The sequence below is a fragment of the Pseudoliparis swirei genome, chromosome 16 (genome assembly GCF_029220125.1).
Source record: "Pseudoliparis swirei isolate HS2019 ecotype Mariana Trench chromosome 16, NWPU_hadal_v1, whole genome shotgun sequence".
Lineage (NCBI taxonomy): Eukaryota > Metazoa > Chordata > Actinopteri > Perciformes > Liparidae > Pseudoliparis > Pseudoliparis swirei.
In genome coordinates, this window is record NC_079403.1 from 13,559,079 (window position 1) to 13,573,291 (window position 14,213).

Sequence of the window (14,213 nt, forward strand, 5' to 3'; positions counted from 1 at the left end):
TCTCACTAAAACTAAGAAAAGAGATCACATCACTCCTGCACTAGCTGCTCTGCACTGGCTCCCTGTAAAATCAAGAATCACTTTTAAAATTATTCTCTTAACCTACAAAGCCTTGATTGGTGATGCACCATCATATCTTAAGGAGCTTGTAGTACCATATTGCCCCACTAGAGAGCTGCGCTCACTAAATGCGGGACTACTTGTAGTTCCTAGAGTCTTAAAAAGTAGAATGGGAGCCAGAGCCTTTAGTTATCAAGCTCCTCTTCTATGGAAGCAGCTTCCACCTTCAGTCCGGGAGGCAGACACAGTCACCTCGTTTAAGAGTAGACTGAAGACTTTCCTCTTTGACAGAGCTTATAGTTAGGGCTGAATCAGGTTCACCTGGTCCAGCCCCTTGATATGCTGCTATAGGCTTATAGCTGCCGGGGGACGTTTTAGGATGCACTGAGTACCTATCTCCTCTTTTTTCTCTCCTTAAGGATGAATTTTCATCTCTCATTACACGTTACTAACTCTGCTTTCTCCCCGGAGTCCTTTTGACTTCACGTCTCATGGGGTCATCGGACCCTATGAGACGGCATAGATCCTATCTGCCTGATGGATCATCGAGGTCTGGGTCGTGGAATTCCTGCTCCTGACTACGCCACTGTCCTGTTGAGACTCCGCCCACTGTTGAGACTCCGCCCACTCTTCCTCTCTCCCTCCATCTGCCTGATGGATCGTGGAGGTCTCCATCGTGGAATATGCCTACTATGAACTATTCATACACTCTGTCACATTCATTGAATGTATTTTAACTCTAAATCTGTCCTTCTGTACACATTACATCTATTGCACCTGTCCATCCTGGAGAGGGATCCTCCTCTGTTGCTCTCCTGAAGGTTTCTTCCCTTTTTTCCCCTGAAGGGTTATTTGGGAGTTTTTCCTGGTCCGATGTGAGGTTTTGGGGCAGGGATGTCTATGTGTACAGATTGTAAAGCACTCCGAGACAAATTTGTAATTTGTAAAATTGGGCTATACAAATAAACTGAATTGAATTGAATTGAACTACGTGTGTGTGTGTGTGTGTGTGTGTGTGTGTGTGTGTGTGTGTGTGTGTGTGTGTGTGTGTGTGTCTGTGCGTGCGCAGATCTGAGTGTGTTTGACTCAGCATGTGTACATGTGGAAGAGATTTTCAGAGCGTTGTTTTGTCAGCATATGATTGTGTCTGCGTTTTGGTTCAGAGAAGATAATGCTGTTGCTCAGAAAATTAAGCTGTCAAGCGCAAGACTGCTTACAGTATTTCAGAAGACTCCATGGCAGAGGGATATGTCCGACAGTCGCTCGCTCTATTTGTCTGTCATTTCATTTTTCCTTATTCCCATATATCCTCTATGCTCACCGGACAGACCAATGTCTCTGTGGGTGATGATAGTATTTTAATTAGGTCAGTGTTCAGGACCCAGTCCGAGTCGACTTAATATGCATATCTGACTGCTGGACTAAGAACAGGGCACAGTCCAGCTATTAAGAGGATTACATTGCAAAAGAAACCCAGGCAGGGGGTTTGAGAGACGCAGGGATCCGCTGATGAAGAAAGGACTCCATACTCCTAATTGCTTTCAGGACTGATACAGTTTTATATTTATTTTTGTATTTCACACTTGGCATGAATCAGTCAATAGTCATTTTACAATACGGTACTTTGTTTAATTTGGGATGCATTGGTTGCTCCTTTAGTAGGTTTAGTATGTAAGGTCACTGCAGTGTGTCTGTTCTGTTAGCAATGCTCCAATTCCTAATCCTTCGTAATTAGCTGTTATTATTTTTGTATTATTATTATTTACTTCATTATTATTTCATCTTTTGTCAAGGAGCTCATAGCCAGGCTAGATTTCTTCATTTTATTTAGCCCAGATATTCTCCCTCTACACTTGATATGTTTTTCTACTCCAAGTGGGGTTCGTCTATTCTAGACTGATTGAAAAGTCCCCTCTGTGTTTATTGCTCTGCTTTGGAAGTAGACCTGCTGAGAAGAGTTGATGAGCATGGGGAACTGAGCCTTCCCCTTTAAAGGGAACTTTTGATCTTACATATAGTGTCTTCTTCTAACAGTTAAGATGAATTACAATTACCCCCCAACCCTCCCATCTCTAGTACCACTCGTAGCCCGATGAGTAATTCTGAGTTTAAAAAGTGTGTGTGCACGCGCGCGTGTGTGTGTGTGTGTGTGATGACGGCTGTCTGGATATTAGTCTGACAGCCTACGGCCTTCAAGCTGATTAATGTTGGGATTAATCCCAAATCCCAGGATCACTGTTGCTTGAACAAGCTACTATAAACTCACACAACCAACATGCTTCCACAATCATACATGCATCCAACTTAATAGCAATTTCAATTTAATAGCCTTTTTAAGAGTTTCAACACAACTTAACATCAGCATGGTAAACATAGGTGCACACCGGCATACAGCTAATTAGTCTTTGTTTCAGGGAGATAATAAGCCCTCCGTCTGCTTCATCATTATCTCCAGCAAGTACACCTCACATCTACAATGTTCTTGTGTACGTAGGTCATCTGTTTGTACCTCATGACCATAAACTACTTTTTTTGGTTTCTTTTAAAAGTTATCCCGATAGTTTCTCAATTTAATTCTGGCAAAATGTTAGCGGGCATTCCATCCAATCCCAACCTTCTCCGAGAGTTCTTTAGCTACTTCTACCTTGTTCTTATGAGAGGACAGTCATATCTTGTCAAACATCACTTGTCATGTGTCCAGAGTTTATTTGGGAATCTGTCAGTCTGTCTGTGCCTTCAAGTTTATATCAATAGTCCAATTAGTCAGAGAGCAGAACCGGTCAAAGTGCTTTTGCTTGAGGCTTGTTTCGGGTCGTTGATTATGTCACCCAGAATAGTCCCTCCAACCCCTCCCCCGGCCTCGCCCTTCTGATTGGGAGATGGGAGGTATGAGAGGAATGATCAGAGCTGCATCTCCTCAAGTACTTAAATACGAGAAAAGGAAGAAGAGTGTTCGGGAGATGTTTCAAGATATAAGGGAGCAAGAGAATAAAAAGAACACATTCTGTTGTAGTTAAGTGGCCTTATGGTAGAATGCACAGGCTGAATTTGATGGAAACCAAGACAGGAAGTATAAGATAGTTGTACAGCTGTAGCGTCAGCGTGACTCATCGGACGAAGACTCGGAGGACAAAGACATAGGAGTCTTCCGTTGAAGTCTTCGGGGGTGGATGAGTCTTTTCCCCATTTTGTGAATATGTGTGTCTTTTCCATACCTGTGCGTATCTCTACTCGTAGTTACTATAGGACTCGTTCATTCATGTACCGGAACCCCTCCTCTGTTATCCTTCCTACCCGTTCTACTCACACCCAGCACCTGGTCACAGGAGGCCTCTGGAACTGTCAGTCAGCCAACCGCAAGGCTGATTTCATCTCTGGCTTTGCCTTGGAGCAGTCGCTTGACTTCCTGGCTCTCACTGAGACCTGGATCACAGCAGACAACACGTCTACCCCGGCTGCTCTCTCCTCTGCCTTCTCCTTCAGCCACACACCCAGACCCTCTGGTCGGGGTGGAGGTACAGGTTTACTCATCTCACCCACATGGTGTTTCGCTCCCTACCCGCTTCCACTCTTTATCCCACTGACTTTTGAGTTTCATGCTGTGACCGTTACTCATCCGGTTCAACTTCACATTGTTGTTCTCTACCGTCCCCCTGGTTCTTTGGGAGATTTCTTGGAAGAGCTAGACGTCCTCCTATCGAACTTCGCGGAACACGGCCCCCCGCTCATCCTTCTGGGTGACTTTAACATCCAGACAGAGAAGTCATGTGATCTCTTACTCTTACTGTCTTCCTTTAACCTCTCACTCAGTCCCTCCCCTCCCACTCACAAAGCCGGCAACCACCTTGACTACATTTTCACAAGAAACTGCTCTACCTCTAACCTCACTGTAACTCCTCTCCATGTCTCTGACCACTTCTTCATCTCTTACTCTCTCTCGCTCTATGGTACTGACACCCCACCCATATCTACAGACTCTGCACCTGTACGCCGCAACATTCGCACCCTCTGCCCCTCCTCCCTGGCCTCCTCTGTCCTATCTGCTCTCCCCTCAACTGACTGCTTCTCACTCATGCAGCCTAACTCTGCCGCAGACACTCTCCTCTCTTCCCTGTCTTCATCTCTTGATTCTCTTTGTCCTTTTAAGACACGACCGGTTCGGAAATCCTCTCCGGCTCCGTGGTTGTCGGACTCGGTGCGCCGAGAGAGCCACCCTGCGGCGGAAAGAAAATGGCGCAAATCGAATCAAGCGGAAGACTTGCTCTTCTATCAATCTCTCCTCTCCTCTTTCTCTACCTCTATCTCTGCAGCCAAAAGCTCGTTCTACCTGACCAAAATTCAGTCTTCCTTCTCTAACCCCAAAAAACTCTTCTCTATCTTTTCCAACCTCCTTGATCCCCCCTGTCCCCCTCCTCCTTCCACCCTTTTGCCGATCCACTTTGTCGACTACTTTACAAACAAGATAGATGACATACGCTCCTCCTTTACAAATCCATCTTCTATCACCTCACCAACACTAACTTCTTCATCCCCCTCTCTTTCCTCTTTCACCCCCCTGTCTCCCAATCAAGTTCTTAGCTTGGTGACCTCCGCTCGACCGACCACCTGCGCCCTTGACCCCGTCCCGTCTCCCATTCTCCAGGCTATTGCTCCTGATCTTCTGTCTTTTCTCACCCATCTTATTAACAGCTCACTCTCAACTGGTTGTTTCCCCAACTCTCTGAAGGAGGCGAGAGTCAACCCTCTCCTGAAGAAACCCACGCTCGACCCTTCTGAAGTCAGCAACTACAGACCGGTCTCTCTTCTTCCTTTTCTCTCCAAAACTCTGGAGCGAGCTATCTTTAACCAAGTGTCCTCCTATCTCCACAGTAACAGCCTTCTTGACCCTCACCAGTCTGGATTCAAGGCCGGCCACTCGACAGAGACTGCCCTCCTTGCTGTCTCTGAGCAGCTTCACACTGCTAGAGCAGCCTCTCTCTCCTCTGTCCTTATCCTTCTCGACCTTTCTGCAGCATTTGACACCGTGAACCACCAGATCCTGATCTCTTCTCTTCAGGACCTGGGGATCTCAGGCACTGCACTCGCTCTTTTCTCTTCCTACCTTAAAGACCGCACCTACCGGGTAACTTGGAGAGGATCTGTGTCTGATCCTTGTCCTCTCACTACTGGGGTTCCTCAAGGCTCCGTCCTTGGTCCCCTCCTCTTCTCTCTGTACACAAATTCTCTCGGCTCTGTCATTTGTTCGCATGGCTTCTCCTACCATAGCTATGCCGATGACACCCAACTGATCTTCTCGTTTCCACCGGCCGAAACACGGGTGGCGGCGCGAATCTCTGCCTGTCTGACTGACATCTCTCAGTGGATGTCTGCTCACCATCTGAAAATCAACCCTGACAAGACTGAGCTACTATTCCTTCCAGGGAAAGGCTCCCCCACCCATGACCTGACTACCACCTTCAACAGCTCTGTGTTGGCCCCTACCCTGACTGCCAGGAACCGCGGGGTGACACTAGACAGTCAACTCTCCCTGACGGCCAACATCGCTGCGACAGCGCGTTCCTGTAGGTACATGCTGCACAACATCAGGAGAATACGGCCTCTTCTTACTCAGAAGGCGGCGCAGGTTCTGATCCAGGCTCTGGTCATTTCACGCCTTGACTACTGCAACTCCCTCCTGGCTGGTCTACCTGCTAAGGCCATCCGACCTCTGCAGCTCATCCAGAATGCAGCAGCTTGACTGGTCTTCAGTCTCCCGAAATTCACCCACACCTCTCCGCTCCTCCGCTCTCTCCACTGGTTACCGGTGGCTGCCCGCATCCGATTCAAAACACTGGTTCTGGCATACCGTGCTCTGAACGGATCGGGCCCCGTCTACATCCGGGATATGGTCACACCGTACACCCCGGCACGTTAAGCTCCGCTCGGCAACAGCCAACCGACTTGTGACTCCTGCACCTCGAGCTAACCACTCGAAATCCAGACTGTTTGCTGTCCTGGCTCCTCAGTGGTGGAACGAGCTCCCCACTGACATCAGGACAGCAGATAGTCTCTACATCTTCCGTCGGAGACTGAAAACACACCTTTTCCGACTATATCTGGATTAAAACACAGATTTGTACTTCAGTGGCACTTAAATAGCTCTTACTTATGGTACTTTAGTAGTTCGACTATGTTGAGGAAATGTTACTTCCTGTATTCTTGTTGTTCTTAGTTTGTACTCTAGGTTGAAATGCACTTATTGTAAGTCGCTTTGGATAAAAGCGTCTGCTAAATGACATGTAATGTAATGTAATGTAATAGTGAAAGAGATTGTTTTTTTATCCAAATGAAGTGGTTAGGATGAGGGAGATTGCCTTGGTTGAATAGAAAATGAAGTATTGCGGAGAGGAAATGAAACAAGGAGGGTAGAAGGTTCCCGAGGAAGCATGGGCAAGAGCAAGTGGGAGGCAGGCAAGGAGGAAGCAGAGAGAAGGACACGCAAACACAGGCAAAGGTCACACAGCCACTTGGTACTCAGACAAACTGGCGGTAAAATGCTCTATTTCCCATTCCAATTAAAGTGTCAGTTAATATTAATGTGGAAGTGAAGACTGTCAGACACACAAACACACGTAAACAGCATTTACGCTGCACACACACACACACACACATACAAATACAGAATTTAGAATCTCGCCTGGTCTCTTACGATCAGCCGACGGTGTCACGCAAACAGGTCCCAACTCTGTGTGTGTGTGTGTGTGTGTGTGTGTGTTTGTGTGTGTGTGAGATCAGGCCTATTGCCACGTCTCGTCCCATCTGTCACATGAAGGTTATTTCTGAATAAAGATGCACTTGTGACGTCCTGCATTCAGACGCGGGGTCGTGTGCATGTGCCTGCGTGTACTTTCTGATTCGCAGATGTTTGTGCAAAGTGTGTGCGTGTGCACATGTGAATGAGTTGGTTTGGACAAGGAACGTTTTTACCTTGATCACTTTCTTTTTCTTCATCTCAGGTAGAGTTGCGCTTGATTGACTTTACGCATGCGTCTGGTAGGTGTTTGTGTGTCTGTGGGTGTGTGGGTGTGTGTGTGTGTGTGTGTGTCTGTGTGTCTGGATTGGATACAATTGCTGTTCTGTTTGTCTTGCTGTATCTTGTTGGTGTTAAGGGAACACTGAGTAGGGAGGGAGGGAATAATCCCTCTGTATCTCTTTCTTCAACCGACCGGAACATCGCTCTCGCCTCTTGCTGGGGAGCGCGCACATACACACACAAATGCACCACCCAACCAACCATGAAATCGTAATGTCAGACCTGTTAATGCCTCGAGATAGATAGCAGTAAACGCATCCCTTCGTGGTCCTGCTTTTTACACATAAACACACACACACACACACACACAAATAAACAGAGAGCTATCTGTCTCTTTCTGACAGGAAGGTTCCACTCGGTAGTGGCTAGAAGACTTTTGGTTGTTTTCATTGATATCTGCTCGAGACCGTGTTCATTCCTACACCTTGGGAAAGCAGGCTGCCTCCTAACAGTTGTATTAGGATGAATACAATACAGCGGGTTTTTTGTTTTCAGATTGCAACGGCTGCGTGCACGTATATTCCCCAAACCTCCGGCCCAGTTTACTTTTCCGTTGTAGTCCTCTTAATTGCATGTATTAACATAGCATTTCTGCCATGTAGTCAACAACTAATATTCTGTTTGACTTCATTTTGGGATCATTGTGCCTGTCTTGTGAGAGGCATTTCTGGGTCATAAACTGTGGAAGTAGGGCTGTGTCAATTTATTTTCATGCCAATAATTTGCATTTTAATTTGTATTCCCTCGTTTTTATAATCAGTTATTCAACACATTTGCATCTACAGTCGCCTTACATGAGCAAGCAACACTTATTCAAACCTAGCAGTTCAGTTTCATTTGTATCCTCCAGCACACGTGTTCCTACCACCAATTTAACTTGCATTAGTGTAACGCATACTAACTGGAAAATAACTGTCAACATTAATATATACTCTACTCTTACGGCTCATTTATTTTTTTATCATTTAAAATGTCTCAAATATACACTAATAAACAAACCGTAACTCTTAATTATTGATATAGAGGGATTATGGTGCATAATCAGCACACAATGTAAACCCAGTTTACCCCCGTTTATTTGTTGTTCCATCAGGAAGATAGACGGACGATCTATAGCGACATAAAATATTTATGTAAATTAGCTTTAACCCATTTGACCCTTTTCATAAATATATTTTTCAAACCAAAAATATCATAGAACAGCACTTTATATGATATTGGCTGGCTTATAGTAGCATCATTTGGTTCTCAGTACTGTTCACTGTCAATGTGGAAATTAAAGTATTCTGCAGCACACAAGTCTGTTGTGTTTTTACTCCTTTGTCCTCAAACCCAGATCAGCAGTTCATATAAATAGACCTATACCTAGACACGTGGACTTTTTGTATGACCTTATTTTGCCATGTACTCCTCCGGTATGCTGCGTTGATTGAGCACATGTTTCAAATCAAATCAAATTGAACTGTGACCTGTCGTAATCCAACCGGTCCTCAGCTCTAATGTAGTCACTCAGAGTAATGGAACAGGCCAATATCTCCCGAACACCAGGTACATCATGCTGTTTATTTGTGTGTGTGTGTGTGTGCGTGTGCGTGCGAGTCAGCCAGAAAAATTGGTTGTGTATGTGCTATGCTTTCACATCGATCTCGGCAGTCAGTCGTGAGAGAGAGAGAGGGGGGGGGGGGGGCACAGAGAATCACCCTGTCAGTCTTCATGTCTCTTCGTCTTCCCCCGGCGGCGTCACTCCCTCGCTGCACAGATCAAAGAGCTGACACATGCCCCGATGTCCTCTCTCTCCGTCTCTCTTCTATCTCCGCCTCACACGCTCTGTCTTTCTTGCGATCGTAACCCTCTACCTCTGTCACTCACCCTCACTTTCTATCCCCACATCCAGCTTTCTCCCCGACTATATCAGTGGGGATTTTGATTCCATTACTGCCGAGGTCAAAGCGTTCTATGGAGACAAGGTGAGTGGAACACAACTTGCACACACTCTCAGATCGACAGGTGCGCACACAGTGACACACAAACAAAAAGCAAGAGGACTTTCCGCAGACGTGAACGAAAAAGACTCCTTCAACACCTTGACATGTCTTTACTTTATTTAGTTTACTTTTCCAACATTGATTGAGGATTTGCACTTTTGTCCACACGAGCAGGGCCTTTTCTGTTCCATAGTTTACCGAATAAATCATCTTTCCCCGTCTGGTGTGAAGGGACACCTTCTTGCAGAGCACTGTTTGACAGCAGTTGCATTTACCCGAAGCATTGTTTTGTTTCTGTTGTGCTGCCTTAAAGCACAAGTTGCTGGCGGATCACATTAGATGCACATTGTGAAGTATTTTCAATGATGAACCACTTTGAACCTGAATATAGTCACACGCTCTCCCCAAATTACCCTCGCACTGTCACTGGATTCAGCAAACTAGACCCTCAGCATCTCTACATGACACACACTATCAACTGTGTGTGGGTGTGTGTGTGTGTGTGTGTGTGAGAATAAGTGACTACTCAGAGAGACTGGGGTTTATTCGTATTCTCGAGACTCTCCGGGAGTTCCACCTGCAGTGACAAGAACATGCAGACTGAATTATCAAAGTGGGTGTAAATGTGCAATCTGACATGTCAGTGCATTCAAGATGTATGATTGCAACCTCTGGCTGTTGTCGCAGTCACTTCTTGTTGTGGGTATAATCCACTTCCTGCTCACTCGGGAACATGCAAGGGTTTCGCTTTTAACAAATAAAATATATTCCATCATGACCAGTTGCACATCTCTGCCTGAACACCTTCCCTGGCTCTGTTGGTCACATAATCATCTTTGACTTCACGATATAATGGTGTAGCTTCTTGGGAGTGTTGCCACGCTTTTAACACCAACATCCATGCAAGTGTTGGATGTTTGCCATAAATTCCTGTCAGATTAGTGGTTACAAGAGAAATGAAATTAAGAAAAGAAAATGTCATACCACAGCTTTCTTTAGTGAAACTCTGTAATTTAATAAAATATCCTGAGAGGGTCAAATCATTCTTGATTCAAACATAAAATCCTATGATGAGCAGTTGCCAGGAGATATGAATTAATATAAATGGGTCTCCAGCAAAAAGGACTGTGAATCACTATGAGATAACTATTGAGTTTGCCTTATTTTAATGCACAAAAAAGACTACAATAAGACTTTAAAAGACAATAATCTTCAAATGAGTTGTGTGTTTACTTGAAACACATTTTAACACAAGATTTTGATTTATTCTACAGAGTCCGGGATTAAGAGTCTTCTGATAACAAGAGACGTGCACATGTAGGCATATTTACACTAAACTATCCAAGGTTATGAAGATAAAATGCGAATTCTTCGATGAAGTGGACTCGCCGTTATTTAAAACAAGCAAAATGTCAAACCAGTACCTGCGAGGGGGTGAGGCTCGGTTTAATAAGTGATGCATACAAGGGAAGTCTTTGCTGTGTGTTTCTGTGGTCAGCCCCTCTCTGATGCCGTGTACAGTTTGAAATGCAGATCCAATACTTCACAAAGCACACACACACACACACACACACACCCACGCATACATACTCGCACACAACAATATGGGTTGACACCCTCCTTATTCCCCTCACTCTTTTCCCCTTTTCTCTTTAGCTGCCTGCAATATTAGTCCCGTTTCACAAATATCGCACAGGTTGCCGAAAAAAGAAAAGAAAGAAGCAACACCTTGTTACTGTTGGAGAGAACGGACTGTCATAGTGATGCTTAAGCAGGGGAAAGTTTGAGGCGTTCCTTCAGAGAATTGTCGGAAACGGTGAATAATTCTGCATAAATGGAAAGGAGAGAACAGAAAAGCATCCGCAAAGGGAGGGGGAGAGACGAGAGATGGAGGGAGCGAGGATGGATGGGATCAAACGGAGCACAGCGTGGGTGTGTCTGTGTGTGTGAGTTTGTGTGTGCGTGTGTGTGTGTGTGTGGCACAGTTGTGCAGTGTATGGGTAGAGAACGAGACATCGGGAGAGAACAGAGTTTGGTTGTTTACCTGGATGCTGTAGTTTAGGGCCACTGACTGGAACCTCTACATTATTCAGCAACGCAGCCCGAAGAACGCCCGACATGACTAAAACACGGATTTATACCTCTCTCTCTCTATCTCGTTTTGTTCTTCTGTGCTTTGTTATCGCCTGTCCCTTATCTCTGCCTGGGTTTTTATTTTGCTTTCTGTGGAATGTATACAACCATCTGATTATGCGTGTGTCTGTTTCCATTGTTCCTTGTGCGTAGGGGTGCAATCTGATAGAAACAGCTGACCAGGACCTAACAGACTTTACCAAGTGCCTTGCGATCATGGTGGAGGAAATTCATAGACGAAAGTTACAGGTAAACATCCAACCCCACACACATACACACACACACACACACACACACAAACAGCTAGCTTGACATCTGCTAACCAGCACCTACACAGCTCACATATACCCACATGATGTATTTTTACTGAAGGTTAACCACACGTTAACAAAGACTATTTATTGGCCTGGGGAAGAACAAACAAACAATGTTTATTAAAAAAAAAGGGTATTGTTGTAATTATTAATAGGACTTACCAGCACTGTTAAATAAGTAAAGCGTTCCTCTCACTCAGCCTCTGATAGCGTAGTGCCTTTAGCAACACATTCAGTCCTCAGTGACTAAAGATGAGCAGCTCAGAGGTCCGTAGTGTTGGAATGGGGCTGACTCCGGGCAGATTTGAGGTGTGTGTGGGCGTATGAATATATAACAGCCGGCATGCATGCTCAACATTCCCCGAAGGAATGAGTATTGGAAAAATGTTATTGGAATAATATGAGCCACATTTACACCAACACCTAAAATGCAAACGGGTAATCGAGGCTTGCCAGATTTAAAATGAAATACTTTCTTTGAGATATTTTCAAAGTGAAAGCATTTCCGAAGGCGCGGCCAGCCATTGCGAAGCCCCGTGCCCAGCCAGCTGCTTCAGAGCCAGACGCATCTAAACCAGAGATGGACTCGATTTCCATTTTGACTCTGAAAATGTCCCGGCGAATTTGCACAGAATGTCCATCACATGGGGAGAATGTGCGCTAATATAAAACACGGTATACCTGTAATCCTCATAATTTCAACAAAGATCATTTTTTTAATCCTGTGTTTTGGACCGTCTACATCTGTCTGTTTATTTGTGTCCGTGTCTTCAGCTTCTTTCACGCTCTTGCTCTATCTCCATTTCCTCCACGATCAGAGTCTTTAAGCAGCACGTTGCGTGTTGCTCCAATCACGGTCGAGTGTCACAATCACTTCACCTCTCGGAGCTGATGAACGGCCACGGAGAAGATGCTGGCACGCACATGAAAATGCACGCCATCTCATACAGTAGTCACGCGTGTTGTCACATTGTGCATTTTTGCTTTCATCTTAAGGTGTTTGGATAAAATAGAGGATATGCTTTTGTCCTTCCATGAGCTTTTTTTCCCACGTAATGGCAAATATTTGCTCGGTCTGAACTGACGCAGAGTGTTTGTCCGTTCGTCTGCCTGCAAGAGATCGGAGAGCCTGGCAATCACTTCTTGATGTTCTATAACAAAAGCTGATGGTGGCTTTTTCCTCTTTTCTTTACCCACTTTGACTCTTATTTTACCTTTTTGTTCCCTTTAACTGTCACGGCGCTATTAGAGTGGACCCAAAAGCACTACTCAGACAGGAGTCACAAAGAATACTGTCTTTGGTTGGAAACAGGCTGGGTCAAAACCGGGAGATCAGTCGAAGAAGCAAACAAGTCCAAAAAGGGGCGGGGCAGAGGATCAGATGTCAGGGCAGGCAGGTCAGGAATATACTCTAATAACACTGGAGAACTTGGCACGAAAACACAAGACAATCTGGCAGAGGACAAGTGGAAGTGAGGGAGCTAAATAGTGAGGGACTAATGAGGGGATGGGCTGCAGGTGAGAAGGGCGTGAGGACCAGGTGAAGGGAATGAGGGACTAACGAGGGAGTGATCAGAGGCAGGTGAGGGGAGTTGGATTGACGAGACGGTGTGACAGGATGAAAACAACTATTACAAAAAGGAAGGCGTGGAGCTAAACTGTTACATTAACAATTTAGTGTTGGGTTTTATGCAAGCAGGACTTTTCTAATCGTGTAATATCATGCCTTGTCTTTCTCCCTTTTGGTTAGTTTCTCTACTTTTGATTTAATTGAAATGCTCACATAGATGACATGTAGACCAGGGGGCTTTGCAGGTTACAGAGTGTTGTTCCCATGTTTTGGCTGTTAACGATTCCACACATTAGCACCTGAATGTTTTCCTTTGCAAAGCTGAGCGCTTGATTTATAGCATTTATCTTGTGGTGTGTTGGTTGACATCTCAAAGGATGGTATCGGAGGGTTATGGTGGGTGGATGAGTGTCTGTGAATATATTTATATGCCTGATCAACATTGTGTGTGTGCGCGAGTGTGTGTGTGTGTGTGTGAGCATTTGCTCTCCGTGTGTGTGTGTACTTGTTGAAGTGTGTGCTGCAGCCCAGCATCTGGTGTATGTCTGTGTGCTCGTCTGTTTCTCTTCTCAGAGCTCTGTCCTCGCTTCTCTTCCGTTGCTTCACCGGTGCAGGCGTAAGCGGCACTACTGCTCTCTCATTTCTCTCTCTCTTTCTCTGGTTATCTGTTCTCATCATCTCCAATAAATGGATATGAGTTGTTTGCTGTTGGTTCTCTGAGCCAGCGCTGCTCGCTCTGTCTCCTCCAGCCAATAGACGGTATCCGTTGAGCCAGCTTGTTGGACTCTCTTCATTCAGTCGTGATATTGTCCTTTCCCTGCTTGATTTCTTTTATTAAACAAACATGAAATAGGAACACGTACAAATGTGAACTATTGTATTGAGTTTAATATGAGTAGCTGACAACAAAAAGTGTGATGGGAAGCAACATATTGAGCAAGCCAGAGTGTCATCAGACTCACGGGCACTGAACATCTTTTTTCCTTCTCTTTGCTTCTCTTTCCTCTTTTAGCTTTGTTCCCTGAGGTCGTCTGGCTATGGCGACTTCTGAACTGATTGATACTCTTTCCTGATACAGT

General features: G+C 45.2%; 1 protein-coding gene across 4 annotated transcripts in view; it reads left to right on the plus strand.

Moving 5' to 3' along the window:
• The window catches only part of tpk1 (thiamin pyrophosphokinase 1), a 61,486-nt gene that overhangs the window by 21,408 nt on the left and 25,865 nt on the right, over positions 1 to 14,213 (plus strand). For all 4 annotated transcript variants that reach the window (XM_056434322.1, XM_056434323.1, XM_056434324.1 and 1 more), the window contains 2 exons: positions 9,027 to 9,099; positions 11,404 to 11,499. In XM_056434322.1, the coding sequence (XP_056290297.1) occupies positions 9,027 to 9,099; positions 11,404 to 11,499 (169 nt within the window). The remainder of the gene's footprint in view (positions 1 to 9,026; positions 9,100 to 11,403; positions 11,500 to 14,213) is intronic.